The 26,744-nt window shown below is 46.6% G+C and overlaps 5 protein-coding genes across 5 annotated transcripts; 1 reads left to right on the forward strand and 4 right to left on the reverse strand.

The window, feature by feature from the left end:
* Positions 1-3,371: 3,371 nt before the first annotated feature.
* On the reverse strand, positions 3,372-4,914 carry LOC101782684 (S-norcoclaurine synthase 1). Its single transcript, XM_004983851.2, has 3 exons — positions 4,604-4,914; positions 4,275-4,528; positions 3,372-4,148 (listed from the first exon to the last, which is right to left on the reverse strand). The coding sequence occupies exons 1-3, from the start codon at positions 4,859-4,861 to the stop codon at positions 3,584-3,586; spliced, it is 1,077 nt and encodes a 358-aa protein (XP_004983908.1). The 5' UTR covers positions 4,862-4,914; the 3' UTR covers positions 3,372-3,583.
* A 2,717-nt stretch (positions 4,915-7,631) lies between these two features.
* Positions 7,632-9,103, reverse strand: LOC101783105 (protein SRG1). Its single transcript, XM_004983852.4, has 2 exons — positions 8,726-9,103; positions 7,632-8,616 (listed from the first exon to the last, which is right to left on the reverse strand). Exons 1-2 carry the CDS (start codon positions 8,978-8,980, stop codon positions 7,795-7,797), a joined length of 1,077 nt encoding a protein of 358 aa, XP_004983909.1. The 5' UTR covers positions 8,981-9,103; the 3' UTR covers positions 7,632-7,794.
* A 2,571-nt stretch (positions 9,104-11,674) lies between these two features.
* On the reverse strand, positions 11,675-16,387 carry LOC101783511 (thymidine kinase). The gene is made up of 4 exons (XM_004983853.3): positions 15,744-16,387; positions 14,868-15,012; positions 12,360-12,481; positions 11,675-12,207 (listed from the first exon to the last, which is right to left on the reverse strand). Exons 1-4 carry the CDS (start codon positions 16,058-16,060, stop codon positions 11,946-11,948), a joined length of 846 nt encoding a protein of 281 aa, XP_004983910.1. The 5' UTR covers positions 16,061-16,387; the 3' UTR covers positions 11,675-11,945.
* A 1,238-nt stretch (positions 16,388-17,625) lies between these two features.
* Positions 17,626-19,329, reverse strand: LOC101786061 (putative UPF0481 protein At3g02645). Its single transcript, XM_004986817.1, has 2 exons — positions 18,998-19,329; positions 17,626-18,898 (listed from the first exon to the last, which is right to left on the reverse strand). Exons 1-2 carry the CDS (start codon positions 19,327-19,329, stop codon positions 17,626-17,628), a joined length of 1,605 nt encoding a protein of 534 aa, XP_004986874.1.
* Positions 19,330-21,038: 1,709 nt separating this feature from the next.
* On the forward strand, positions 21,039-21,552 carry LOC101786466 (cysteine proteinase inhibitor 8). Its single transcript, XM_004986818.2, has one exon. The coding sequence runs from the start codon at positions 21,074-21,076 to the stop codon at positions 21,437-21,439; it is 366 nt and encodes a 121-aa protein (XP_004986875.1). The 5' UTR covers positions 21,039-21,073; the 3' UTR covers positions 21,440-21,552.
* Positions 21,553-26,744: the final 5,192 nt, after the last annotated feature.

Below are 26,744 nucleotides of genomic sequence, written 5' to 3' on the forward strand. Positions count from 1 at the left end.
CCTTGATGAGATTTATGGGATGCAGCCAAAAATAATTAGTTCATGATTTGACAATGTGTTGCTACAGTAAACATTTGCTAATGATGGATTAATTAGGCTTAATAGATTCGTCTGGCCGTTTAGCCTCCACTTGTGTAATGAGTTTTGTAAATAGTCTACGTTTAATACTCCTAATTAGTATCTAAACATTTGATGTGACACGTGCTAAAAATAAGCAAAAGTAACCAAACGGACCCTAAATATCCACCCCTGTGATGTATTCACTCTCGTCTTCCACATACTCAATCACATGGAAATGCGGCGAGAGGGCGGGGTAGGCGGGCAGTGCGAACCTCGCCGCTAGCCCAGCTGCCAACTGGCAACATCACCCACTTCTCGGTCGCAGGATTGCACACGGCATAGAGGAACGGCCTCACCCCGTCGCTGTCACCAGGACCGGACTGAAAACAGTGGCACAGGAGGAGGCCATTGCAGCAGTCCAAGGGGACGACGTCGCTGCTGTAGACGGGCAAGTAGGAGAAAGAGGGGTAGATGAAGGGAATGCCTTTCCCGGTGACGTTGGTGAAGTGGTGAGCCAAGCAAGGGAAACGCTCGCCGCTGAGGCTCTGGTAGAAGAAGCCAACCAGGGTCTGGGGTAGCTTCTTGCGGTGGCCGGGGTCGGAGATAAGGTTGCGCCAGGATCGGGAGACGCACTTGAAGTGGCACACGGAGCGGACGGGGAGGCGGCGGAGGATCTCCACTAGGAGCTCGTCCGTGAGGCTGGCCGCCGGGTACCTCTTAGCGGGGACTTCCTCCTCCTCGTTGAGCCAGGAGCCGCCGTGGGGATGTGGTCAGCCTGTAGTTTGGAAGAGACCTCTGTAATCCGTTGAATGGTGAAGGGAATAAGCCAATAGCGAACTAATTGATGATGTGCGAATAGATTTCCCCTTACCTCAGAATCTGGTGGAGGCCGTCATCCCCGGCGAATCGGCGATGGCGGCGGCTAGCACCGAAACGGCGGCGGCGCTGTCGAAACAGGTAGGGAGCGGCGGAGCGCCCACACGCGTGGGGTTCACGTGGTGCCTGCCCCTCGTTGGGATGGTGAGCACAACAAGAGAGCTTTTTTTTATTTTTTATTTTAGCATTTTGCAAAAATATATAATCAAATAAAAAAATTGCAAAACTAGACTGTTGTCGCCGGCCCAGCCGGCGATAGGCCTTATCGCCAGTCCAAGCGGCGGTTGGGCCTGCAGAAGAGCCTTACCGCCGATCCAGCCGACGACAAGGGGTACACTTCTCCGCACCACATTTTCAAAAAATCATAACTAATTCATATCAACTCAAATGGAGATAAACTTTATATGAAAATATTAGCTCTCGATGAGATCTACAACTTTGTAGTTAAAACTTTTTTCATTTGATGTTGTAACTATAAAGTTTTAACTACAAAGTTGTAGATTTTGTCAAGATCTACAAGTTTCATATAAAGTTTATCTCCATCCGAATTGATATGAATTAGTTATAATTTTCTGAAAGTGTGGTGTGGAGGGGTGTACCCCTTGGCACCGGCTGGGCCAGCACCAACCGCCGCCTGGGCCGGCAATAAGGCCCTATCACCGGCTGACAGTAGCCTAGTTTTACAATTTTTTTATCCGACTATATATTTCTGCAAAATCATTCACAACAAGAGAACTGTACTTGGGCCTTGGCCCTTGGGGAACATGGGCTTGATGTTCTCTCTTGGGGCTAATTCTGTCTGTGCGAAAATCCTCTCAAAAAAAAGTCTGTGCGAAAATTACGTCAAAAAAAAATTTGTGCCTACAACTAAACAATGGCTTTAAACGAAATCCAAAAAATTCCGAGGACGTATACCAAGTTTCTATTAACAAGATGTAGCTTTTGAACTTTTGATTTACTGTTATGCTCTAAACGTTGGATCTCCCAAAAATACAACTTTAGCTAGTATTTTTTTATAAAAAAAATATAAATATAGCAAAAGTATATTTCAATATGAAACTATGTTTCCATAAAAAAAACTACTGGTAGCATTTACAATATTCAAACTTAATACATAGTAAAGACTAATATACAACTAATAAAGTTCAAAATAGTTACTCTCTCCGTTCCAAATTGCAGGTCGAGTGTATGTCTAGATGAATAATAATATCTATAAATTTAGAAAAACTAAAAAAATTTACAATTTAAAACAAGAATTGTAACGGAAAGAGTAACTGATCACCCCTCCCTCTGTGGATCGTGCTCCTGCAGTCCGAACTCTGGCCATACGCCGTGGGATCAGCTGAATAGGCAAGTGTGTCATCTCACTCACCAACCTCCTTTACAAAAACTATCTCTAGAGAGCAAAGGAGCCTATCATCATCAATTTATCATATACAGAGTACTTTGCATATAACATTTGAAATTTTGAATATAGAAAAATGGGCTCCTGTTCCACGAGTTTGGTGGAAGAATGCGATCATTGGTTTCAGGATTAAACAATCGTACTTTAATCGATCGGAATCGGATTGGGTAAACCTACCTCCTTATCCGTAGTATTGCAGGTTAATCTCTTAGCACACGTCGGACCAAAAAAAGACATAGTGAAGCACACTGAACCTTAAGCTCCGTGTCTTATCTCTTGCATAGTCTAATACTAAATGCAGTTAGCATCCATAATTTTTTACGCGCAATTTTTTTCAGAACCATCACATATTAATATTGCAGTATTATAATTTTAATCAATATATAGTCAAAGAAATATCCATTCATATCGACTCATCTGTGTCGGGTACACATGAGCCAGCACGAATAAACCATTCGTATTGTGTCAAAAACGAGCCGGTAAAATTAATGGATTATCTGACCCTGAAATCTACCAAAAGAGGATGCGGTAGCGTCAACCGAGCCACAGTCCACCAATTTTTGGAAGGAAAAAAAGCACATTCCACTCGCATTTTCAAGCTCGAATAGGTGACGTATCATCAAGGAGTGAAGTGTCACTTCTTCGAACTTGTTACTAGCCAGATTTTACCCGGAGTACTAGGCACGAATGGGCATTCCGACGTTGCATGCCTTTGCCTAATTCATCAAGGGCAAGCTAATATATATTTGGTACCGAACCAAATGAGGGCCAAACAAGAAAAATACTCGCTGAATACATATCATTCCCTTTATTGTTAAATACTTCCTCCATCGTTCCAAATTGTAGGTTGTTTTGATTTTTCTAGATCTATATTTTTTATTATGTACCTAAATATAGTGTTCGTCTAGATGCATAATTATATTTATAGCCTACAATTTGAAACGGAGAAAGTATATGATATTTAGGATAGGTAAATTTTAGTTTAGAACTAATTAGTTTATCATAAATATTGTATATTTAAAGACGGATGTACACGTAACAAAAGATAATGAATTTTAGGTAGCGACAGCAAACTTTGACACACATGACGGTTCATGCAGTACACTCGATCCAGGTGCTTTTATTTTACCACGAGCACATACTGAACTAGATACGAGAGACGAGACACAGCAGGACGAAGCACCCCCGCGCCGTTTTCGATCGTCGATCGACACCCTCAGGCAGATCGATGCAAGCATCATGCTAGATCTTGAGAGTGTCCGCGAACCGGGTCCCTTCCGGAATCGCCTTGAGGATGCCCTTGATGTAGTCGTCGATATCCAAGGACTTGTAGCGCGGCTCCTGCTCCTTGAGGAGGCCCGGGAGCGGCGTCACCATCTCCCCCACCGTGCCCTCCTCGACGAAGACGACGGTGGTGCGTCCCCTCTCGGCGTCCGGGATCACCCGGTGCTCGACGCTCGTGTAGGCGCCGTTGGTGAGGACGTCGAGGAGATCGCCGATGTTGATGAGGATGGCTCCCGGCAGCGGCCGCACCGGGTACCACCGGCCGTCCTTCTTGATCTGCAGGCCCGGCGTGTCGTCGACGTGCAGCAGCAGCGTCAGGCCGAGGCCGTCGGTGTGCGGCGTGATGCCCATCACCTTGTCCGGGTGCCGGCACGGAGGGTAGTAGTGCATCGCCATGCTCTGCCGCTTCCCGGTGAAGGCCTCCACCAGCTCACCCTTGTCGTCCCCGATGTCGGCCGCCATGAAGCCCAGCAGACGCCTCGCGAGCTTCGTCATCTCCACTGAGTACGTCGCAAGCGCATCGCTAGAACCAACGGAACATTGTGTTTAAGCAACCTCGATGGGCTCAGCACATGACTGAATTGGGAGTATGAAACTGAAACGATCTACATGGAAAAGAACATGAAATGCGAATGGATAGGAGACAGACCGGAACGTGGGTGGGTTGGTAGGCCACAGTTTCATGTTCCTCTCATGGACTGGCTGGGTGATGAGGATTAGGCCCTCTGCCCAGTCCAGCTTGTCACCTGGCCCTCTGCTGTAGTGGTGGCCATATCCTTCAAGGCCAGCTCCCTTCCCCAGCACCGCCACTCTGTTCTTGATGTCCAGTGGCAAGCTGAAGAACTCCGCAGTACTGTCTTTTATAAGCTGTGCCACTGCTTCGTCGACTCCATGGTTCGTTAGCTGCAAATGTAGTGTACAAAGGTAACAAACAAATTGCACCACATGGTAGAGTAGTGCGGCTGGCAAGAAACAAACCTGAAAGAAACCCCAGTGTCGGCACGCAGAGCCAAGCTTCTCTGTCTCCATGGCCGAGGAATCGGGATCAAGAAGCTTGGCCATGTCGACGACCGGCAGCTCGTAGGCCTCGTCCTTGCCGACGACTTCGTCAGCAAGGACCTCATCTGTTCTGATATAACTCTCCGGGATGTGGATGGAGTCGTCGCCGGCGAACAGGGACAGAGCGGTGTCCGTGATCTCATCCCTGTTGACGATCTTCTCGCTAGCAACCTCCATTGTTCTTTGTGTGCACCTCTCAAATTTGTCACAGCAAGGCACGATTGTTATGCAGGCCGGGCAGCCTATTTATAGGGCCAATTATTTTGCGGTGATATTTGGTTTGGTGATCTGTAACCTTTTTTACTTAAATGGGCAACCATCAACAACTATTAGTGACGTGTTGTCACTCGTTTTGGCCTGCTGTGTAATCCAAAGCATGGATTACGAAAAATACAAGAAATTTTCCATTAGTTACACCCTCGGCAGGATTAACATCCCTTTCCATTCCACCAGCCTATATCTGCTTTCGCTTCGTCTCTATAGACTCTATAGTATCACCCTATCTGGTTGGACAATCCCTATTGGTCGCTTGCTTCTCTCGAGCTAGTGTCACATTTTTTTAAACTATTTTTAGGTCCAATAATTTTCCTTCAAGTACAAGTCACACTTTTGCACGGACCAAAAAATGTCCTTTATTCATTCCTAAGGATTTCCACCATGTTTTTGTGTCATCCCAACTTTCGTAAGCTAGGGGTAGTTGGTTAATGAGTTCGCTAGCTTAAAATTATGGACAAAAACAAAAATTTGAGGAAGAAGCTTGGACTATGTAATCTATGATGGTTCAAGTTGAGGAATATCCAAAACCCAAGAAATTAAGGGGTGTTTGGATCTTTAGTCCGGACTAAAATTCATGCCACATCGAATATTCGGAGGCTAGTTAGGAGGACTAAACATGAGCTAATTATAAAACTAATTACACAGATGAAGGCTAATTCCTAAGATGAATTTATTAAGCCTAATTAATCCATCATTAGTATATGTTTACTGTAGCACCACATTGTCAAATGATGGACTAATTAGTTTTAATAGATTCGTCTCGCAAATTAGCCTCCATCTATGCAATTGATTTTATAATTAATCTATATTTATACTCTAATTAGTATCTAAACATTCGATGTGTCTGAGAAAACAAACGAGGCCTAGTTGCCATTACGCAAGTTTCCCGTCGCTCTACCTCGCCCAACCTTAACCTCTTCCCGCATCAATATGCGTGGCGACTGATGCAGTGAAGCAGTGAGGTGCATTACGCAATTTGTTTCTCACTGACCTCACCCATGCTCTGCATCACATCATCATCATGAGGTAAGCAGGTAATTTTTAATTTGCTCAAAATCTTGGGGGTGACCGTTCAGAAATGTTTGTGTTTTTTGTTAATTTGTTAAACTTTAATCTATTTTCATTATCATATATAAATTCAGTGTGAGCCACGTTTTCATTTTTTATATTTTTTTGCTTCTATTTTCTTTTTCCCTTCTGCTTTTACTTTCATAATATTCGAAGTTCCGGGTGTGGTATTTTTTTAGAGGCTGGATCAATATATTGAATGGATTGAAAAAGGTAGTGCGAACTGAAACTCTTATGCTGTATCCTTTCTCTCTTTTTTTTCATTTTGAAAGCTGAAGCCAAGGTGGCATGGCTATGCATTCACAATGCTAATTATCTCTTACCAACTGTTATCAACATGTTTTTGATGTAAATGTTTCGTTACCAACATGCTAACCCAACATGCTAACCGGCTTTCTCAATTTCAAAATCGATTCTAGGTGAAAAAAATGACATTGAAATTGGATAGAGGTTTTTCCCAACCATTTCCAGTCGTGTTCATCCTAGGTTGGAAAGATATCCGATCGGCCACAATTTTGGCTGAGAACCTAATGGGCATCATTTAAGCCAATCAAATTTGACTAATTCAGAAAACCTTGACGTATTGCTACAAAACAAAACAGAGCCTACCTAGCAGTTTTGAACTTTGAGTTTACCATAGACAAATTTATTCAAACCTGTGCGTGTAAAAATGGTATCTTGAACAAAATTTTGCAAAGAAAAGATATGTTTAGGAGAATTAATCATGGAGAAACTAATGTAACATTGCCCGGCTTGAGTGAATTCGTAACAGTTAGTACTTCTGCTACTACATGTTAACTGAACCTGATCGCAAACTCGGGTTGTCAAACTTTATGACAATTGTTGCAGGAGCCGTTGAAGTTCCGCTTTGAGTCTTAGCTCGATGAAGCATATGTTTTTTTTTTTGAATTGTCGATTATGCATAATTACTGTAAGGTAAAATTGAATATTGCACCAATATTTTTTGGCACGCCATTCACAGTTTCCACCTGAGAGGTTTTCCCCTGTTGACAGACTTCTAACAACGACTCTTTTGCAGTGACGAGTACTCCTAAGTGCTAGCGTGCAGGCTGCAATCATTGTTACTTGTCGTGCCAAATCAAAAAGGGACCATGGAAGGATAACATGTTGTTAGAATCAGATGCTTTTTATCCATCTACCACTTCTATGAGTAAAGGTAACTCTAATAAATAGGTTTATATCTCCCGATCTCCATTGTGACTATATATCAGCAAAATTAAAGCTGGCTCAAGAAATGAACTAGTCTTAAGATCACATGTGAGGAACTGGAATACAAAATTCGCCATTGCAGTAGAAGTTCTCTGTTTTGGGGAGGCGTTGCATTTGATTATGGCCCTCAGAATCTCCGCCAGCCTCCGTCTCAAATTATAAGTCATTTTAGCTTTTTTAGATTTATAGGTTTTGCTATACACCTTGGTATATATTATATCTAGATGCATCGGAAAAGGTATGATCTAAAAAATCCATAACGACTTATAATTTGGGACGGAGGGAAGCACATGCTACGTTGAACATAACAAACATGATAACTAAATCCACCACCCCTGGACAGCGTCCTTTGTGTATGCTTTTACCAGAAAAATCCTGAAAACAATGGTTTTCTATTACTCTGCAATCTGGATTTTATTTAATTTAATCTTCCAAGAGTACATTAATTGAACCGGTTACAGGACAGAAGCAAGCGGCTCTCTGTTTCAATTTCACGGCTTGGCCGCGTATACATCGCGTGGCAGATCACAGACTCTCTAGATCCTGAGGCTGTCGATGAACCGTGTCCCTTCCATCAGCGCGTTGAAGTTCCCCTTGATGTACTCCTCGACCTCGATGGACTTGTAGCGCGCCTCGCCGCCGCCCTCCGCCACCAGCCCCGACAGCGGCGCCACCATCCCCCCGACGGCCGCCTCCTGGAATATCACGACGGTGGTGCGCGCCCTCTCGGCGTCCGGGATCACCCGGTGCTCGACGCTCCTGTACGCGCCGTTGCTGAGGACCTCGAGGATGTCGGCGACGTTGACGACGAAGGCGCCCGGCAGCGGCCGCACCGGGAACCACCGCCCGCCCTTCCTGATCTGTAGGCCGGGGGTGTCATCCACGTGCAGCAGCAGCGTCAGGCCCAGCCCGTCGGTGTGCGGCGTGATGCCCATCACCTTCTCCCGGTGGCGGCAGGGAGGGTAGTAGTGGATCGCCATGCTCTGCCGCCGCCCGGTGAAGGCGTCGAGGAGCGCCGCCCGCTCCACCCCGAGGTCGGCCGCCATGAAACCCAGGAGCCTCTCCGCGAGACCGATCATCTCCACCGAGTAAACCTCAAGCGCCTCCCTGAATGTGGGTGGGTTCGTAGGCCACATCTCCATCTTCCTATCTTGGGGTGGCTGCGTGATGAGGATCACGCTCTCTGCCCAGTCCAACTTGTGGCCACTCGATGCTCTGCTGTAGTGGTGCCCGAATCCCTCGAAGCCTTTCTCTCGGACTGCCACTTTCTTCTTGCTCTCCAGCGGCGTGCTGAAGAACTGCACAGTACTGTCCTTCATCCGCTGCACCACTCCTTCGTCAGCTCCATGGTTTGTCAGCTACACAAAAAGCATCATATGTATAGGAAGAACTCGTCAATAGGCCAACCCGGCTAGTTGAATTGGACATACAGAAACGGGAGAACGGAACAGAAGGAACCGATTGAACCTGGAAGAACCCCCAGTTCCTGCAAGCGTCGCCGAGCTTCGCAATCTCCAGCGCCGACGACTCCGGATCAAGAAGCCTGGCCATGTCGACGACCGGCAGCTCGTAGCTCTCATCGTCGCCGACGACGACGCCGTCGAGGACCTCCTCGGTCCGGATGTACTTCTCCGGGATCTGGCCGCCGTCGGCGAACGCGGACGCGGTGGCGTCCGTGATCTCATCCCTGTTGACGACCTTGTCGTAGTTACGAGCCTCCATTGCTCTGCCTGCATGTGCACCTCCGAGTCCGGCACAGAAAGGTGCCAATTTATGACTGTTGTTTACCCCAGCGATCGAGTGCGTTGCAGTAGTTACACCTAACACCGAATGAACAATACGCCATGGGGTCCATGGAAACCGTGGGCGCGCTCGGTGGAAGTGGAACTCTGCCTTGGCCCACGCCATGGCTTCATCCACAAGACCCTGCGAGCGACACGACGGCACTCCTGGTACCCAAGCTGCGTTGCCGCATCAGCATCACCCGCCGGAGAAAATCAGGAAAGCTCCACTTGGCGCGGGGAGACAGGACGATGAGTGTGTTTTTCGGATGAGAATGTAATTCCTCGAGGGAAAGCAAAGCTAGGCTCTAGATTGGTGTTCCACCGTGAGATTCTTAGGGTCTGTTTTCTTCCACCTTGCTAAACTTTAGTTGCTAAAAGTTGCTAAACTTTAGTTGCTAAACTTTAGCAAAGTTGTTTGGATACTCTTGCTAAAAGACATTTAATGAGCTGTAAAAGGACCTATCTACCCTTATTAAAGGTGCGCAGGAGGGAGAAGACAAGCAATAAATGAGGGGTATATGTTGTCCAGCCCACCTTTTAGCAAGTTTTAGCAACCAAAAACTTGCTAAAGTGCTAAACTTTAGCAACTCAACTTTAGCAAGTTTTAGCAAAAATATTTTGTAGTTTAGCAGCTCAAAGTTGCTAAACTTTAGCATCTAAAGTTTAGCAAGGTGGAAGAAAACAAGCCCTTAAAATCTAAGGAATCATTAGTGTGGTGTGGTGTGAGTATGCTAGCACCTAGCAGCCTAGCAACAGTGTGGCACCTCTTGTCGTCCGTCATCATCTGCTGCTGCAAGGAAAATGATAGACAGAGACGGATCTTTGTTTCGGTAGTCGGTACTGCATTTATTGACAAAAGGGTAAAGGTAGTTGGCGAAACAGTTTCGATAAAACGAAATGAGGTCGGAAGGAAGAGACGCCCCTTTCAATATAGGATTATTTATGATGTGGGGGAGAATTGAGAGAAGAAGAATGTTACTATATTTCTCTAAGCAACCATGTATAATAATGTCAAAGTCTAGGATTACGAGACTACTTTGCATACTATGCGCCAACCAGTCCAAGTGTCTTACCATGCGCGTCGCCATCTTGTATTGCTTAACATCTTCTTTGATCAATTAATCTCTACATTTCTGGAGCCTGAATGTACTCTTGTGTAAAAGTTCTTCTGTTTCATTCGGTTCTGCACTTCTTCCACCAGCTGAACAAGGATCTCACCGAAGTAATTGATGGTAACGGTTGTAGGTTGAACCAAGAGGATAACTGCGTCCAAACAAATAGGATACCCTGTTCTAGGCTTCTAGCTTTGCTTGTACTTGTACTACCTGTTTTCCGGACACTGCAGACGCCGGTAGTGCTAAGTGTTTCTCTAGTGGCCGGTGCATGGACCAACGTGGCATTTTGATGAATCGATTCAGGACCTGTTTAGTTGGGAACTTGGGTGTGGCAAAGTTTGCATTTTGTCATAAATATGCAACTGTAGCATTTCGTTTGTATTTGTGAATTATTATACAAACATTGACTAATTAGGCTCAAAAGATTCTTCTCGCAAAGTACAACAAAACTGTGCAATTAGTTTTTGATTTCGTCTACGTTTAGTACTCCATGCATGTACGGCAAATTTGATATGATGAAGAATCTGCTTTTTGCATAGTGTCAAAGTTGAGAATTTGGGAGGACTAAACAAGGTTCAGTGACGGGAGAATGCCGATTCAAGAAGAGAGAGAAGAACTGATTCAAGATCGGGTGCTGCTGCTCTTGTAATTTTCTAAGAAGGCTGTGAGCAAAACAAGGAGGTAAATAATTTTCTATTTTTTTGGACCCATCCATCATAATTTAGTTGATGTAACAGTTGGAGAGAGAAATTAAAGTAGATTCAGTGCTTGCGTGGAGAGAAATTAAAGTAGATTCAGTGCTTGACTTCTCGAGGCTTTTCCAGGAACCCTAGCCGGCTAGCCCGTTCATTTGGTAGGGTACTGAACGTCTGAACCTGACCTTTGTATAGATTACTACTAAGATTTAGGAACGGATTTGTATCGATGCGCCTCACCTCACCTCCATTGTCCTTGAGTTCCAGAAGTGGCGTCACCTGTTGGTGATGATGACGTGGCCTGTTTCGATCATATGGCTAGGTGAAAGTGCTTTAGCACTAGCCTGGTCAAATAGGAGGTCTAATGGGAGAACTAAACTTTATAGCTTACCTCAATTTCATGAACTTTAGCTCCACTCAGCTATCTCCAAACGGGTAAATTTTAGCTTGCTAAATTTTATCAATTTTAGCATTAACGGATAAAAAGGCCCGAAGGCGCCCGGCCGCTGCCGCACGGGGAAACCACCTGCCGTCTTTCTTGATCTGCAGCAGCGTCAGCCAAGGCCGCATTGACCGCCATGAAACAGAGCGGCAGCTCTGCCTCGGGAGATTCGTCGTCTCCACTGAGTATTTGTCAAGCGCATGGGAAGCGCAGACCAGACCGATGCAGCTCTGCCTCTGAATCTGAATGCGGACCTCTAGGCCAGGGCAGTGTTAAGCTAATCCATATTATATTTTTGCAAGGGATATGCTGTAGTCCTCGCAAAATGAGTATAAACACCGTAGCGAAATAGCAATTCTGAATACCTGATTACTAGCATGTTGGCACAATTCCAATTGCAGTCTATTGAAGTAGAAGAGAGAAATGTTTATCCAAACTGCTTAATATTTACAATCTGCTCAACTGTGTTTTGTGGGACACAGTCCTCGAGCATCCCTCGCAACTGTTTGCATCTCGATGCCATTAGCTTTTCACCAACTATGACACTTTGGACAGATGCCAAATAGAGTACAGATGGGAGTGAACCGATATAATGATTAATTGTTACACAACGCATACTTCCACGCAGATGCCGAGTATCATGTATTGACCCTATTTCAGAGCTTGAGCCGTCACGGTGGATCGGTCAAGGCCCAGTACAACCCTTGTGGCCTCAATAACAACCTGCCCATCCAAGTAGTGATGTCTACACACGGGCATATAAACATCAGCTCCTCCAATCAGTTCGGTCTTAGTTTCCTGTGTCTTCCTCAATGTGAAGAACGCCCGGCGACCACACAGCTCACACCGTGCTGTTAGCTTGGTGACCGAGTCAGCCAGGGGAACAACATCCAGAACTGAGCCGAACTTTTTCCTACCAAGACCACAATCATCAAATCAAATGGTGCCACAATATTCAATCTGAAAATATTTTGCACCCAAACCATTAATGATTATCTGGGTATCTATCTATAGCCTAGATAATCTGGCCAAATCAAATTTAATGACTCAAAACTCAGAAAGTACCTTTTGTAGTCACCATCTAGCCCTGCAACAACTACAATTTTTCCATCACGGTCTGCAGCTTTGCAGCAGAAATCATAAAGATCGTCAAAGAACTGGGCTTCATCAATACCTATAACATCTACCTGCACAAACCAATTTCAGTAACTTACAGATTGCATAGAGAACAAAAGAACCTATTTCCATAGCCATGCACCCATGCCATGTGCGCAGTAAGACCAACAGCTAAGATCTCAACAAGACACATGGCTGTGTATCTCAGTGAAACATCTTTCAGGCCATATCCCACATCAATAAAACACTGCGAGTGCTCATTAGGTATCTCAAATACTGAATGTATCATGACCTTTGAGTCCAGACAAAGGTAACTCAATGCAGCAAAATAGTTTGTTTCCTTCTAGGATTACACTGTCAACCATAGTTAGCCTGCTACAGGGATTCTGCTTGAGACACTAACCCTAACAACGAACTGAACCAAGAATCAATTTCAATTTTTGGTGCCTTGAAACTGTTAAGGTTAATTTTTGTTCCTCCTAGCCAGCTTCTTCTTTTTCTTACTTTTTTTCTCGAATACTTCCTTTTCTTATATCTTTGTGATTTGAGATATTAAACATTTTGTTTCATGAATATCTAAAAAGCTCCAATACGCATGGAGAGCACCACCCAGAGGCCACCGCACCCCTAAATTGACCAAGCTTATGGGGTTCCCTAAATTTGAATATTTAGATTACACAGGAAATTTATAATAAAAATTACCACACAAAAATAACACCTTAATATTATAGCTCCCTACACTTCCTACAAACATATTATAGCTGAAACCATTCAGGAGTATAGATACTAACATTTTTATTATTGTGTTTGTACGATCACAGTTAACAGGTTAATGAATTGCCGACTCTCATTATAAATGTATATCATTTTGGATAACCACAATCTGAACATTAGCTTTATAGCTATATTTGGTAATTAAAAAAACTTACAAACCAAATGCACTTTTGACAACAAATGAACTAGTTTCTTTTTCATCTGGAATACTACAGATAACTCAAATTTGCAATAGAATAAAAACTAAGGCAATTACAAAATGGCCAACTCACCTGACAAACCTAAAGCTTCACCTGGAAAGAAAACATAGAAAGGAAACTGATAACATGCCACACCTTAACACAGCTCACCAGATAGGACTTTAGCTTTGACTTCAATATATGACACTCATTAGTCTGAAATTGCTACATGTGCCACTATTGAAGCATGAACATATTTTTCTTTTTCTTACAGAAACTCTGCTTTTTAGACACATGATGAGTGCAAAAATATCCTGCAACTGGCTGACAAGTTGGCACTTAGCATGTAATGAACAATCAAGATGGCTAGGAACGAGTAGGCCATGGACAGTACAATGGCATAAAGGCACCACCTAGGGGACCAGGCAGCAACCATTTAAAGCCATGGATTTATCTACAAAGGCACAACTTTTGCAAGCCTAAATTCAACCTAGGTGCAATGTTTCTCATAATTTCACAACATCTTATGCATATGGCTACAGAGAAAGTGTTCAACATCTGTCCAAATTTGTGTGGGGCACATGCTCGTATACACAGAAGCATTAGCTCAGATAGCTTTTAAGAAAAAGGAGGCCACAGAACAATGGTCAACAAAACTCTAAACAAAGAAATGTGGTATTCCTTTTTGAAGATGAAAACTGAGGGTTGAGCAAAGAGGGAGAGCAAGAGAAACATGGGGTGGTGAGAGCAGAAGAAAGGTTGGTGTGGTGAAGAAAGCCAGGTACCAGGATTATGATGGAGTAAATGCTGCTGATGTGCTGCTTTACTTCATAATCTCACCTAAAGTTATTCAATTAACTGCTAAGAGCACACTAAGTAAATTTTGGGGGGGCTGATCTTTGTGGGGGCTATGCACCTGTGCGGCATGTGCTGTACGGGCCTGTAATGTGCCCAAGCTGGAGATATAAATCATCAGAAGGTTTTTCAATTTCAATAAAATACTACTTTGAGGCACTAAAAGTCTGAAACTAGTATACTTTACTGAGAACAAAAACAAACTTATATTAGATCACCAATAGCAAGCAAGCAAAGACACGCAAATGAATGCTTAAACCAGTAAGGAAATAATTGCATTTCTCAAAAATCATCAAATTTGTATAACTGCAGGCTGTCTCCTGAGTCCTGAGAGCACTAAATTTGAGGATATTATGTCAAATGATAGTATGTCTGCTAGATGTTCTTCTTGGTTGGCCGCTAAAGAACTTGCTTGTGTTTTAACTTGTGAATGACTCCAAATAAATGTTTACCATACTCTCACAGGAACCACCAGCTTAATTTACTGTCAAGATTCTCACAAACTCGGCTTCAAGAAAATAAGACCAATGGACACTAAGAAATACAGCTTGAAGCATCAATCTGAATTATTCAAAATATATGCATGGCAGTAGAGTTCATAGTATAGGATATAGGCATGCAAATTAAGAGACAATGTGTTTGACTGAACCTTATCATAGGCCTCCATTCCCAATTTGTCATGGAAACTTGACAGCTCTGATAAGGCCCAGCACGCCATCTTTGTACCGTCATGAGTGACAACAGAATCCAATCCATAGCGGTTATCTTTGTCAGACTTTATGAGCACCACAGTCCTAAGAGTGAAAAGGTCAGAAAGAAACAATTTTAATCCAAGATAAAGAAGCAGTCAAGGAAACCAACAATTTTAGTCCAAGATGAAGAAGCAGTCATATAAATTTTAGTCCAAGATGAGGAAACCAAATTTCAGTTTTTTCCACATGTATGTCATATAAATTAAGAATTACATGTCTGATCATAATTTTCAACACAGTAGCAGGGAATCCACAGCATGACATCATATCAAACTTTTCTAGAACTGCCCAGAGAATGATCAAACTAGCTAGCTAGCTTCCAGTTTCAACAGGCCCAGGCATTTGCAGAACAAGCACCTGAAATTTGGGAGACCAGAAAACAGAAGAGGTCTTAGCCTATTCAAGAAGGCAAGAAGCTCATTTGTAACGGTAGTTCTTCTTAAACTACACTCTTGTTGACTAGTTGAGTCTATGCTATTGTTTGTACAACATGCGCAAAGATTATGAACCATGTCATCACTGGACAGTGAAGGCCATGACAAATACACAGCTTCCAGAGCAAGACATTGACAAACGCAAGTTCATTAGCAGCAACAGCTGGGCATCAACTATATTATTCAACAAATATTTTTTTCCCCGTAGACAAACCTTTGACTATGTCTTCAATTAGCCAGAACTTGGGAAAGAAAGGGGATCACTGGCAGGCGGGCCCTTACAGTCAGCGAAACAAGCAAGCTCACAGGCAGATGCGCGGCGTCGCCGGCGTTTCGTACCTTCCACTGCCGGCCTCGGCCTGAACCCGGCGGAGGAGCGCGGTGGTCTTGCCGGCGAACATGGGGCCGACGATAACGTGGATCTCGCCGGATTGGGCCGCCCGAACATCCATCGCCGCACCACCGCCGAGTCGTGACTGGGCCGCCGCAGAGACCGTCCTCGCCGCGCCCAGCATATTTCTGGCGGCACGACCCCGGCGTAAAGGTAGAGAGAGGAGCGGCGGCAGCAGTGGGAAAGCGCCGGCGCGGAGGACTGTGGGGGCGGAGGCGGCAGCGGCAGCGGCGAGGAGGGATCTCATGGCGCAAATGGAGCGCATGCTGGCGGGATTTGTAGTGCGGACGGGGTGCCAGCGGGGGGCGAATACTTTTTTGAATTTTTTTTTTTTTGGAGGAATAATTGGTTAGGTGAGATTGGACTGGAAGGGCGACTTCAAAAATCAAAATTGGAGCGGTTCTTCCAATCAACGTGGGGTAGGTGAGCACTGGCGCGTCATAGGCTCATAGCTTCGATTTGGGGTTCGAGATTTGGGAGGGAAGCGGAGTGGAGGGAATGGGGATTTGGCGGCAGTGGTTTTGCTAGGGTTTTGGAGGGCCGCAAAGGTGGGGGGCGACCGGAGGAGGACGAAGCCACGAAGGGGCCCGCCTGCCCGTGCTCTGGCTATTTGAGTTGAGGCCTTCTTTTGTTTTATTTTTTCATCCCTTTTTCTTTCTACCCGTGGATTTTCTTTTCCCTTTTTGACTTTTTTATTTTTCCCTCGGCATTTTTTTTTTTGCACATAGGACGTCTTTTGAACAACTGAACTAAGGTATACTAGAATTCTATTCCTGTTGGACTGAATTGAAATTGAAATTGTAAAGGCCGCCCTCTTGTTGAAAATTGAATTGCTATTGTGTTTCTAAAGCCAAAAAAAATAATACTCCACAGGTTCATACAGAATTCATATGTAACCACACCCTATGGATTTTTCTGCTCTTAAAATGAAAATTTCAGATATGTGTCCTTATTCGAGTAACGCTACGTAACAAGTCTGTCCAAAATCATCCGAATATGGCCGCCCACAGGAAAATAAGGAGATTCGTCTTGTTACTGAGCCTCAATTTTATTTACATGAGAACATGATGCCATTTAATAATGCAAACCCATTAGTGTGCAAATTACATTATCGCTATGCTTAGCTCATCTGGTCTGTGGGCCTCTCCATGTCCACTTGGGCCCTACCGGATGGTCTTACCGTATTTCGTTTTAGATGTTACTAAATATTTTGGCGAATCTTTTTTGGTAGCATTTTTTAAAAAGGAAACACACGCATGCTCCTATATACTATTCACTTCTGAATTTTCCCCCCTCATATTGTCTTATGTTATAACATTTTACCAAAAAAGATATACACATGCTCCTATATCATTGATAAAAAAAAAGTAATGTCCGAAAAGTAACAAAACTTTCTGGTGAATTCAAATTTAGATGCTACCAATGGCAGCGGCCTAGCCCTAATTTCTAATGGAGTTATTCGTTGCGCTATTTGATAGTTTGTCCAAGACATTTTTGCATTGTTAATATTTCTATGAAATTGCAGTGTGATTCCTTTTTAAAAAAGAAATCGCAGTGTAATTTTTGAATTATGACACTACCAGAGTAGCTAATTTAAATCAGTAAATGTATCCTTTTGAATCGAAATTATGACAGAGTTTCAAGCATACTCCAGGATTTTAAGCTTCGAGTTCATGAAGCAAGTTTCAAGTCATGTTACATCGTTCCAGGTGGCAAAAAGAAAAAAAGAACTTGAAGCCGTGTGCATACACCAGGCATCGGATCTCGTTGGCGCGAATGGCATGGCCGGACACGGGACACCATAGCTTCTGTGTTGCACGCTGAAATTCGTCAGGCACCAATTTTTCTGCTGGGCATCCCGTACGAGACAGGGACGCAGCCACGAACGACGCAGAACGCTTGGAGGCCGACGAAGAGCACCAGCACAACCAACGCGACGCAGGCGAGCAGCTCCCTCGAGCCCAGGACGCGCGCCCTCACGAACGCCCGGACCCTCACCTTCCAGCACCCGCCGTGGTGCCTGTTGAGTTCGTCGATCACCCTGTCCAGCGCCGGCACCCTCGTCAGCCTCACCGACCTCGTCATGCCGTTCCAGAGCTCGGCCACCTCCCGGTCGCTCTTAAGGTGGTTCAGGATGACGCCGCACTCCCTCAGCAACCTGGCGTCCTCCTCGGTGTCGATGATGCCGTTCATCAGCTCCACGTACCGCGCCAGGGCCAGCGGCCCGGCGGCCACCGACGCCTCGTACGCCACCAGGTTCCGCAGGAGGACCTCGCTGTTGACGTCGACGCCGATCACCGGCAGGTGCAGCGTCGCCGTCGCCGGGCAGAAGTCGACGGTGGATAGGTCGCCGACCGTCGGGCAGAACCTGACGCCGGTGTAGGCCAGCTCGGTTACAGACGGCACCGCGATCTCTTCGAACAGGGGCGATGTGTTCTTGTTCTGAACATCTGATGCGCCACCTCTGGGTTCAGACGCTTGCTGTGTCAGCTGCTCGATGGGCTCTCCGAGGATCGAGAGGCAGGGAAGGCTGGCTATAAACTTCAGAAGGAACCTCACCATGAAATCGATTATCACTGACATGATCTGTGAGCCGCGCTTGACAAGCAACTCCATGACTGAGTTCAGTGTCCTCTTCCTGTAATCGTGTCTGTGGCATGACTCATCTCCAGCTTCTCCCGTTGCGGCATCAGCATATCTGGGCACCATGTTTGAGTACAGGAAATCTAGCAGGTGGGCGTGCCGGTTGATGTCGGTGCGTGGGCAGCCAATTCCTCTGAACGTGGAAACCTCCTGAAAGAACCCGATCAGCATGGAGCTCAGCACAGACTGCGCAGGCTGCGCCGACGAGCACCGGGTCTCAAGCGCCTTCAGGAGCAGAATGAGAGGGATCTGGTTTTCTAGCATTACAATGTCACGTAGCAGCATGCTGTGTGAGGATGTTCTGCGAGAGGAATCGACCAAATGCGACATCCTGGAGGGGATCCTCTGCAGTGTTGCCCTCTGGTTATTGTTCGTGCTGAAAGTCTGCAGGAACTCGAGGAGGAAGGACACGTCAATCGCCATCATCCATCCCAGAGTCTCATTGCTCAGATTGAGATGCCTAAAGAATGAAGAAAAACAGAACTCCTTCAAGTACGAAATTAATGCAGATATGTATAACTGACCCGTGCCCTCCAAAAAAAGAAAAGAAAAAACTGACCTGTGATAGTGAGCACGAATTAGATGCTCTAGTTTTGTAAAGGCGTCAACAAGCTGTTGAAAGTCCGTGCCTGGGAGGTGGCTTTGAGCTCTCTTTGCCGCCGAGAGCTTGTACCTCTCCATGTCACCGAGTTCTTCGCGGCAATGGTGGTAAGGGCCAAGGGCCACCAATTGAGGGATGTAAGCTGCAGGTTTAGTGACCAGCAGAGGTTTGGGGACGTCAAATACGCAGATGGGCTGATCCTCGCTGAGCTCGATCTCCTCATCAAATATCCGGCGAATTCGGATGATCCACCGTGTTTCGTCAAATGGGGGTACGGGACATGTCGCCATAGCTCAAAGGGGGAGACAAATCTCGATTGCAAACTGAAACGGGTTAGTACAGAAGGGGAAAAAAAACTCATGCTCCCTTTATCGATGAAACCAAAACATAATAACTAATTTATGAGGAACATAAATGAATCGAATTTGTTACAATTAAAACTGAAATGTAACAGCAGTTTTATGAAGAGGCCTTTTTTATGAGTTCATCCCGTCCAAATATTTTTACTATAGGTATGTGCATACAAGAAATGAGGTATTGTATTGATGTATCAATATCAACCAATTCCATTGCATAAACCAAACAAGAATAAACAGGGTGAGAAAAGTGGCTCATTCCATTCCTCGAACCAAAGACCCTGTATATTCATGTCACTTGCTGTGTAACGACTATCAAGATTTATTTGGAGAAGTTTCTACACAATTAATATATTCCACTAGGCATACCGCTTTTGTTAGAATTTTTTTTTCTATACACACAGTTCTATGTAAATTCCCACACTGCACAGTTAAGAAAAAAAAATGCACAACGACATTTGATGGAAATATCCCTGTTGGATGCTGTGACGGCCAGTCGCAATGCAAAAAACAACTTCAGCGACGTTTGCGACATCAACAGGCATGTATAGAAATAACTCATAGTGCTTATTCGGTATCATGAGGAAAATTCCCATTGCAACATTATTGCCTCGCGTTTCTTGCAACGTTCGAGATTCACTCAGTGCAAACGATAAAATCCCATCATGGTGGATAGTTAAGACAATGACAACATCAAGAAAAGAACCATTGCAATCGGTACATCCAAATAAAAATAATTTGGATCCAAAGGCATCCAGGTAAAAAATAAAATGCAGTTCTGGAATTGAAAAATATCTAATGTGAGTCTTCTACTTCCCCGCAAGTTTCAGAACTTGATTTGTTTTGTCTCAATTTGAAGTTCCCAAACAGTAAGTTTTATCACTTGACGTATCTCTCCTTGAATCTCCAAAAAAAGAAGTCAAATCAACATAAATGCCTCGAGTTGAAAGAATTTGATTCCTAGTTCCGATAACAAAAGCTTAAAGCTCTAGATCTCAAATTTGGAATAATTCTCTTTTCTTGCCATTGGAAATTTTCACAATCCCAAATTTGCCCCCTTCAATGACAAAAGGGGTCCCATGTGTCATTAACAAAATGATGACAAATAAGAGATTGCAAATTTCTTGGATGGCAAATTGAGGAATTGTCCCATCGATTTTGAGAGGGGAATGGCGTGTATAGTTTTAGGACTGTCATAAATGGTAATATCAACTGAAATTGATAAATTATTGCTAAAGTTAAATTATTCATTGGAGATATTTGTTAACTTTGGAAGTACTGCTAGAAAATCAACTAGTATATAAAAAGCCAGCCATATACTAAAGGGCTACCGTTAACTAGCTACTATAAATGCTGCCCAACTGTTTTAGCAACGAATAACCAATGAATAAATTGAGTAGTAATATTTTTATTCCAGTGAATTGAGTACTTAAATATATGCCATAGAACCTATAATGAAATGACGGTAAAATTAAAGGATGATAATAAGTAAGTTTAGCAAGAATTGAAAGACTGCCAAAATTGTTCTGAGAAGCATCTTGTTGGGTCTTCACCCTGCTGACATCTTGCGTGTATTTAAGGTCCACTCTACCCCTCCTACCCTGCCAACACCAACACCAAGTCATTGTCGAACCAACTCGATCTCAAACCTTTCTAAGAAACGAGAGATCTCTTGACCATGAAGGCCATCTCCGCGCTGATCGTCGCCGCCGCAGTACTCGGGCTGTGCTCCGTCGCCCCCACCGCAGCAGCGCGCGTGGCGCCTCAGATCGTCGGCGCGTGGAAGCCGATCAAGGACGTGAGCGACCCCCACATCCAGGAGCTCGGCGGCTGGGCGGTGTCGGAGCACGTCAAGCAGGCCAACGACGGGCTGCGCTTCGGCAAGGTGGTGAGCGGCGAGGAGATGGTCGTGTCCGGGATGAACTACAAGCTGGTCATCGAGGCCACGGACGGCGCCGGGAAGAGCGCGACGTACGGGGCGGCGGTGTACGAGCAGGAGTGGACCAAGACGCGGCAGCTGCTGGCGTTCGAGCCGGCGAACTGATATGGCGGCGGCACGTCGTGTGGGCCGGTTCCTGGTTAATTGCATGGATTTAGATTAGGCTTAATCTTAATCAAGAGCTGCGATCACCAGCGGTGTAAGAAATGAAGTGCTGTATTGCACATCTTTGGGATTATAAGGTTCAATGAAAGAGTTTAGGGTTTCGATTTGATTTGATCAAGTGTCTGGTATATATTCCAAATGCAGAGTTGGAAACTGTCGTCATACGAACAAATGTGCCGAGATCAGTTCGCACCCTTCTACTGAAGCTATCGATCGTAGAATGGGACTCTCTTCGTCCTTATACTATTAGAGCCACTTCAAAAAACTGCTAATCTTATTCCTAATATATATTTTAGGAAAAAAGAAGAGAAAAAAAACTTCAACCATCCACCTAAAACTCACAAAAAATTAGCGACGCGAAAAAAACATTCTCATCCCGCGTATATTCGCGTTGGCCGGTCTCCCCCAATCCGCCCGCGCGTTCTTTCCCGAGCTTCCTGTGCGGCGCCTTCCCGTGCTTGCAGCGGCGCCGGCGCCGGCGGGGCGAGGGGCAGCAGCGCCGGCACCCTCGCCCCGCCGGCAAGGCGAGCAGCGGGGCGGCGGCGCCGGTGGGGCGAGCAGCGGGGCGGTGGGGCGAGAGGAGGCGGCGCGGGAGCGCAGCAGCTGCTGCTCCCGGAGCTGGTGCTGCTACGCGAGCTGAGGAGGAGAAGGCCGCGTCGGTGGCGGCGGCGTGGAAGGCTCCGCCGCCGACGGATGCGGGGGGCTCGGCGCCGTCGGGACTGCCGCCGCACATGACGTCGACGGCGGCGGGAGACTTGATGGCGGCATCGTGTCGTCCTTGGTTGGCACGCGGCACGCTCCGCCCCGGCACGCCGGGTCCCGCGTGGGCCGGCCACGGACTGCCGTATAGTGGCTCTATGCGGGGCGGCGGCGTGCAGCGCCGCCGAGGTCCCCGAACGTGCTGCTGGAGCGGAACGGCTCCATGGCGGTCGGCCACCGTGCGTCCTGCGAGGACACTACCAAGGCCGGCGCCGGCAAGGGCTTCGGCGGGCTCAGCTGCCACTGTGTGGCAAGCACTTCGGCAAGTGGGAGGCCCTGGAGGCGCACCACCTCTCCAAGCATGCAAGCCGTCCGTTGCTGACATCTGCATCTGCATTGCATCTCATCTCCCGTCATATAGATCAGCTTGCGGCACTGCCGAGACCTGCCTCGTGATCCACGGCCACTACGACTGCCTGCGGCACCGCAGGCACGACCTCGGGTTCGTCCGGTGGCGGTGACGCCCCGCCGGGTGCGAGCTGCCCGCCTCGACCCGGCGCGGTTCCTGCGCGCGGCGAGGGGCCGGTCCATGGCGTTCGTCGGCGACTCGCTCTCCAGGAACCAGATGCGCTCGCTCGCCAGGAAGCTCGACGAGCCGGACGCCGGGTGGGCGGCGCGTGCCTGTGAGTTCGACTGCGTGGTGGTCTCGGCGGGGAGCTGGTTCTTCCGCCCGTCCGTGTTCCACGAGTTGCCATTCCTTTGATACTTATTCTGATAAGAATTACGATGACATGACCTTTTTCGAATAATTGGGAGATAATTTTTAGCGTTTTGGTGTGGGCTGACATGTTTTTCAGAGAATTTTTTTTTAGTATTGCTCCCAATACCTCGTTTTGGGAAAAAAAAAATTTGGAAAACTCTTGGAGTTGCTCTAGTCCAATTTTTAGAAGATATCAAAACCAATGGATTGGAGGATTTGATTGCTTTTAGCAATTGATTTGATTGGTATTATTTCACAATAACTCTTTTAAATTTTTGAACTCATAAAAATCACGAGCAGACTCTCCACGCATTGAGGATTCTAGCTGGTGAGATTATGGTAGTACTCATTGTAAGATGGCGGCAAGGGCGATGGGATGTCGAGGAAGATCATCCAGTCATGGCCCTAATCGATCAATCGTTAGGCTATCTACAATGCCGCCACTTAGGTAGGCGCTCGTGACCGGTTATTGTTTCCTTCGCCATTGCGGACGTCTGCTGGGTGCATTGCTGCTGCAGTGCTGCTTGATGGAGCATCGCTGCTCACACAAGAGTGCAATGGTCGAAGAATTCTAGCGTGGCGTGTAGAAACTAATAGTTTGGGCGCGAAGAACACGAGAACCATATGTAAAAGTATTTGATCCCATTATAGGCTAAGATCATTGTATAATTGCTTCATGATTATTCCTTCTCCTTCAATATCTATTTAGATATCACACTATCACCAATATCTTTATATAATAATTACCTCATCATAATTATTTCTCCTTCAATATCTATTTAGATACCATATTATCCTCTATTATCTACTATAGGTTCTGTCAACCCACGAGGTCGCCTTTATCCAAAAAAAAACAGAGAAAAACTGCGACGTCACTGGACTGCACGCTGCAGCAGCGAATCCTCGACATCGTCGACAAGTCCAACCCCCGCGCACCGGCAGCGGCGACGGGCGTGCCCCGCTGTGGGTGGAGGCCGGTCAAGGACACAGGCGACCCCCACATCGGGGAGCTCGGCAGCTGGGCGGTGGCGGAGCACGCCAGGCGGGCCAACGACGGACTGCGCTTCGGTAAGGTCACGAGCGCCCACGTGCAGATCGTGGACGGGATGAACTACAGGCTCTTCCTCGACGCGGCCGACGCCAGCGGGATCATGGCGGGTTACGGGGCGGTCGTGTACGAGCAGGAGCGGACCAAGCTCACGTCCTTCGCTCGCGCCGGCGAGATTACAGGGAATAACGTGGCCGGGATGGCCGGCAGGTGCCTGGAGTGACACGACTGGGCAGAGGCGCAGAGTAACTAAGCTGTACTCCGGTCACTGGGATGTACTTGCGGATATGCTCTTGTTGTGGGCTTGTGGCTCGAGCTAACAGATTCCAACAAGAAGTATTGGCAAAATTCTATTTCGATATCTTTATTTGTGTGGCCGTGGCATAACAAATACTAATATATTTTTTTCGACGCTGCAAATGGCCGTGGCATCGCACTCGCATTTTGCTTTTGGCTAGATGACCAACAATCTCTTGGGACATGTCGAATGGGATAGCAGAGAACCGCACAAAAAGCAAGACCCCAACCCCATATCAGGTTCCTGCAGTCCTGCACCACTGCTATAATGCTGTTGCCATGTCCAAATATTCCACATTCCACACTTATATTAACCGATGCGTGGTGCATAAGAAAGTGGCCTTGGCCATTATCATATCCAGGCACTCCCCTATCACCTTTGGCCGGTCTCGCATCGCTTCACAAACCTCTCTTGCCAATGCACATGCCCGCGCCTATATAAACCAAGCAGCCTCTCTCCACCAATTCTAAGCAAGGCACAACTACTACTCAAAGCATTTTTCTCTTCAGTTCTTTCACTGAAGAAGATCGCCTGACCTGCTGCTGACCAATGGACGGGGTGACGAAGCTGACTTCTCAGCACGCGGTGGTGATCCTCAGCACGAGCTCCTGCAGTCCTAAGCTATGCGCGACGCGGTGGCCACCCTGGCGCGGTGGCCACCTTGTTCCGAGATCTCAGATCTCGGGGTGATCCCGACGGTGGTGGAGCTGGACGAGGACCTATAGATTTCCATTTGGCACTAACACGACGGGCCGGTCCGAGCACGACACGAAGAAGCACGGCCCGGCAACGGCCCGGCCTGTGAGCCATCGTGCCAGTGCCAGGCACGGCACGGCGTTAGTGCCGTGTCTGGACCACCTATTCAGCCCGTAGTGCCGGCACGGGCACGACACGTTTAATGGACCGGCCCGCATAAGGCACGGCTCAAACGGCTATCAGCCGTCGGATCCTCCTCCCCCGCTCCATCCGACCGTTGGCGGGGGCGCGTATATAAGCAAGGCCGCAGCACCCGCACCCCCCATCCCTAACCCTAGCTCATTTGTGCCGCTCCTCCCTCCCTCTCTCTCTCTCTCTTCGCTCTCTTTCCTCTCTCTTTGGCTCTCAGCTCTCTCCTCTGCAGAGCGACTCTCTGTCTCTCTCCCCGAATCCCCTCTCTTCTGGCCTTCTCCTCCCCCTCCGGTGGCCTCCGCCGGCACTTGCACACGGCACGGCCATGTATACTCCTATCACCTATTCTTGATCTCGCATTCTCGCTTCGCGTTGCCCTTCTCATCATCTCCGTGTCGGCCTTGTCAGGTCTCGGCCCCGCGTCGATCTCGCCGGATCCGTATTAGAACTCGTTGGATCCGTAGTCAGTCTCGCTGGATCTGGGCTTCGTCAATGTCGCCGGCGACTCTGGTGCTCCGGCTATCAAGGTAGGAAACCCTAACCCTAACCCTTGCTCAATCGATCCCTTATCCCTAACCCTAACTCTTGTTTTTGTGTAGCCGTTGAGGAAACGGGACGCAGGCGTGTGATGATGGCCGGATCCAACGAGGACGAGATGGTTGAGGGTGGGTCGAACCAAGAGAGGCGGCTTTGTGGGTTGGCTGGAGATGATGACGAGGATGACATGTGCGAGGACGCCGCGGAGCTCTTCGGCCGTGTGGATCAAGCTTCCATCGTCCTCGAGCCCTGCGATGACCAAGAAGTGGACAGGGACGGGGAAGAGAACAACGGTAAGTGCTCACGCCCCTCTACCTTGGCCGTGTGGCTTGATTTCAAGAAGCTATTCAAAATGGTGAATGGTAAGAAGGTGAGGTATGGAGCTAAATGCATCCATTGCTCTAAGGAGTACTCTGGGCGCTCTAGTGGTGGCACTGGTCACCTCACCGCCACAGGGATAAATGCCCTAGAAGGCATGAGAAAACTCACATGTCTAAGTCACAAATCTCTTTTAATCATGATGGTAGTATTCGTAATTGGGAGTATTGTCCTATAGTTGCTCGTACTCAACTTGTTAGACTGCTTGCTAGGCTTGATGTTCCTGTCTCTTTGGGTGAATCTTATGCATTTGAAGATTACATTAGAACTGCTCATAATCCTAAATTTGTTGCAGTATCTAGGCAAACCACCACTAGAGACATGCTAAAATACTTCAATGATTGCAAGGCTAAGCTTGTTGAGATTGTGAAATCTGCTGGTGTTAATTGTGTGTGTCTAACCTCTGATATTTGGTCTGGTAATGCCAAAGAGGACTACCTTAGTGTTGTTGCTCACTACATAAACTCTGATTGGCAACTAGAGAAGAGAGTGCTTGGTCTTAGGCTGATTGATTGTTCACACAATGGTCAAAATATTGCTGATCATGTTGCATCCGTGCTTGATGACTATTGTTTGACTGAAAAAGTTTTTGCTGTTACTTTGGACAATGCATCATTTAATGTTTCAGCCATGCAAA

This window comes from Setaria italica, chromosome IX, assembly GCF_000263155.2.
Source record: "Setaria italica strain Yugu1 chromosome IX, Setaria_italica_v2.0, whole genome shotgun sequence".
Classification (NCBI taxonomy): domain Eukaryota; kingdom Viridiplantae; phylum Streptophyta; class Magnoliopsida; order Poales; family Poaceae; genus Setaria; species Setaria italica.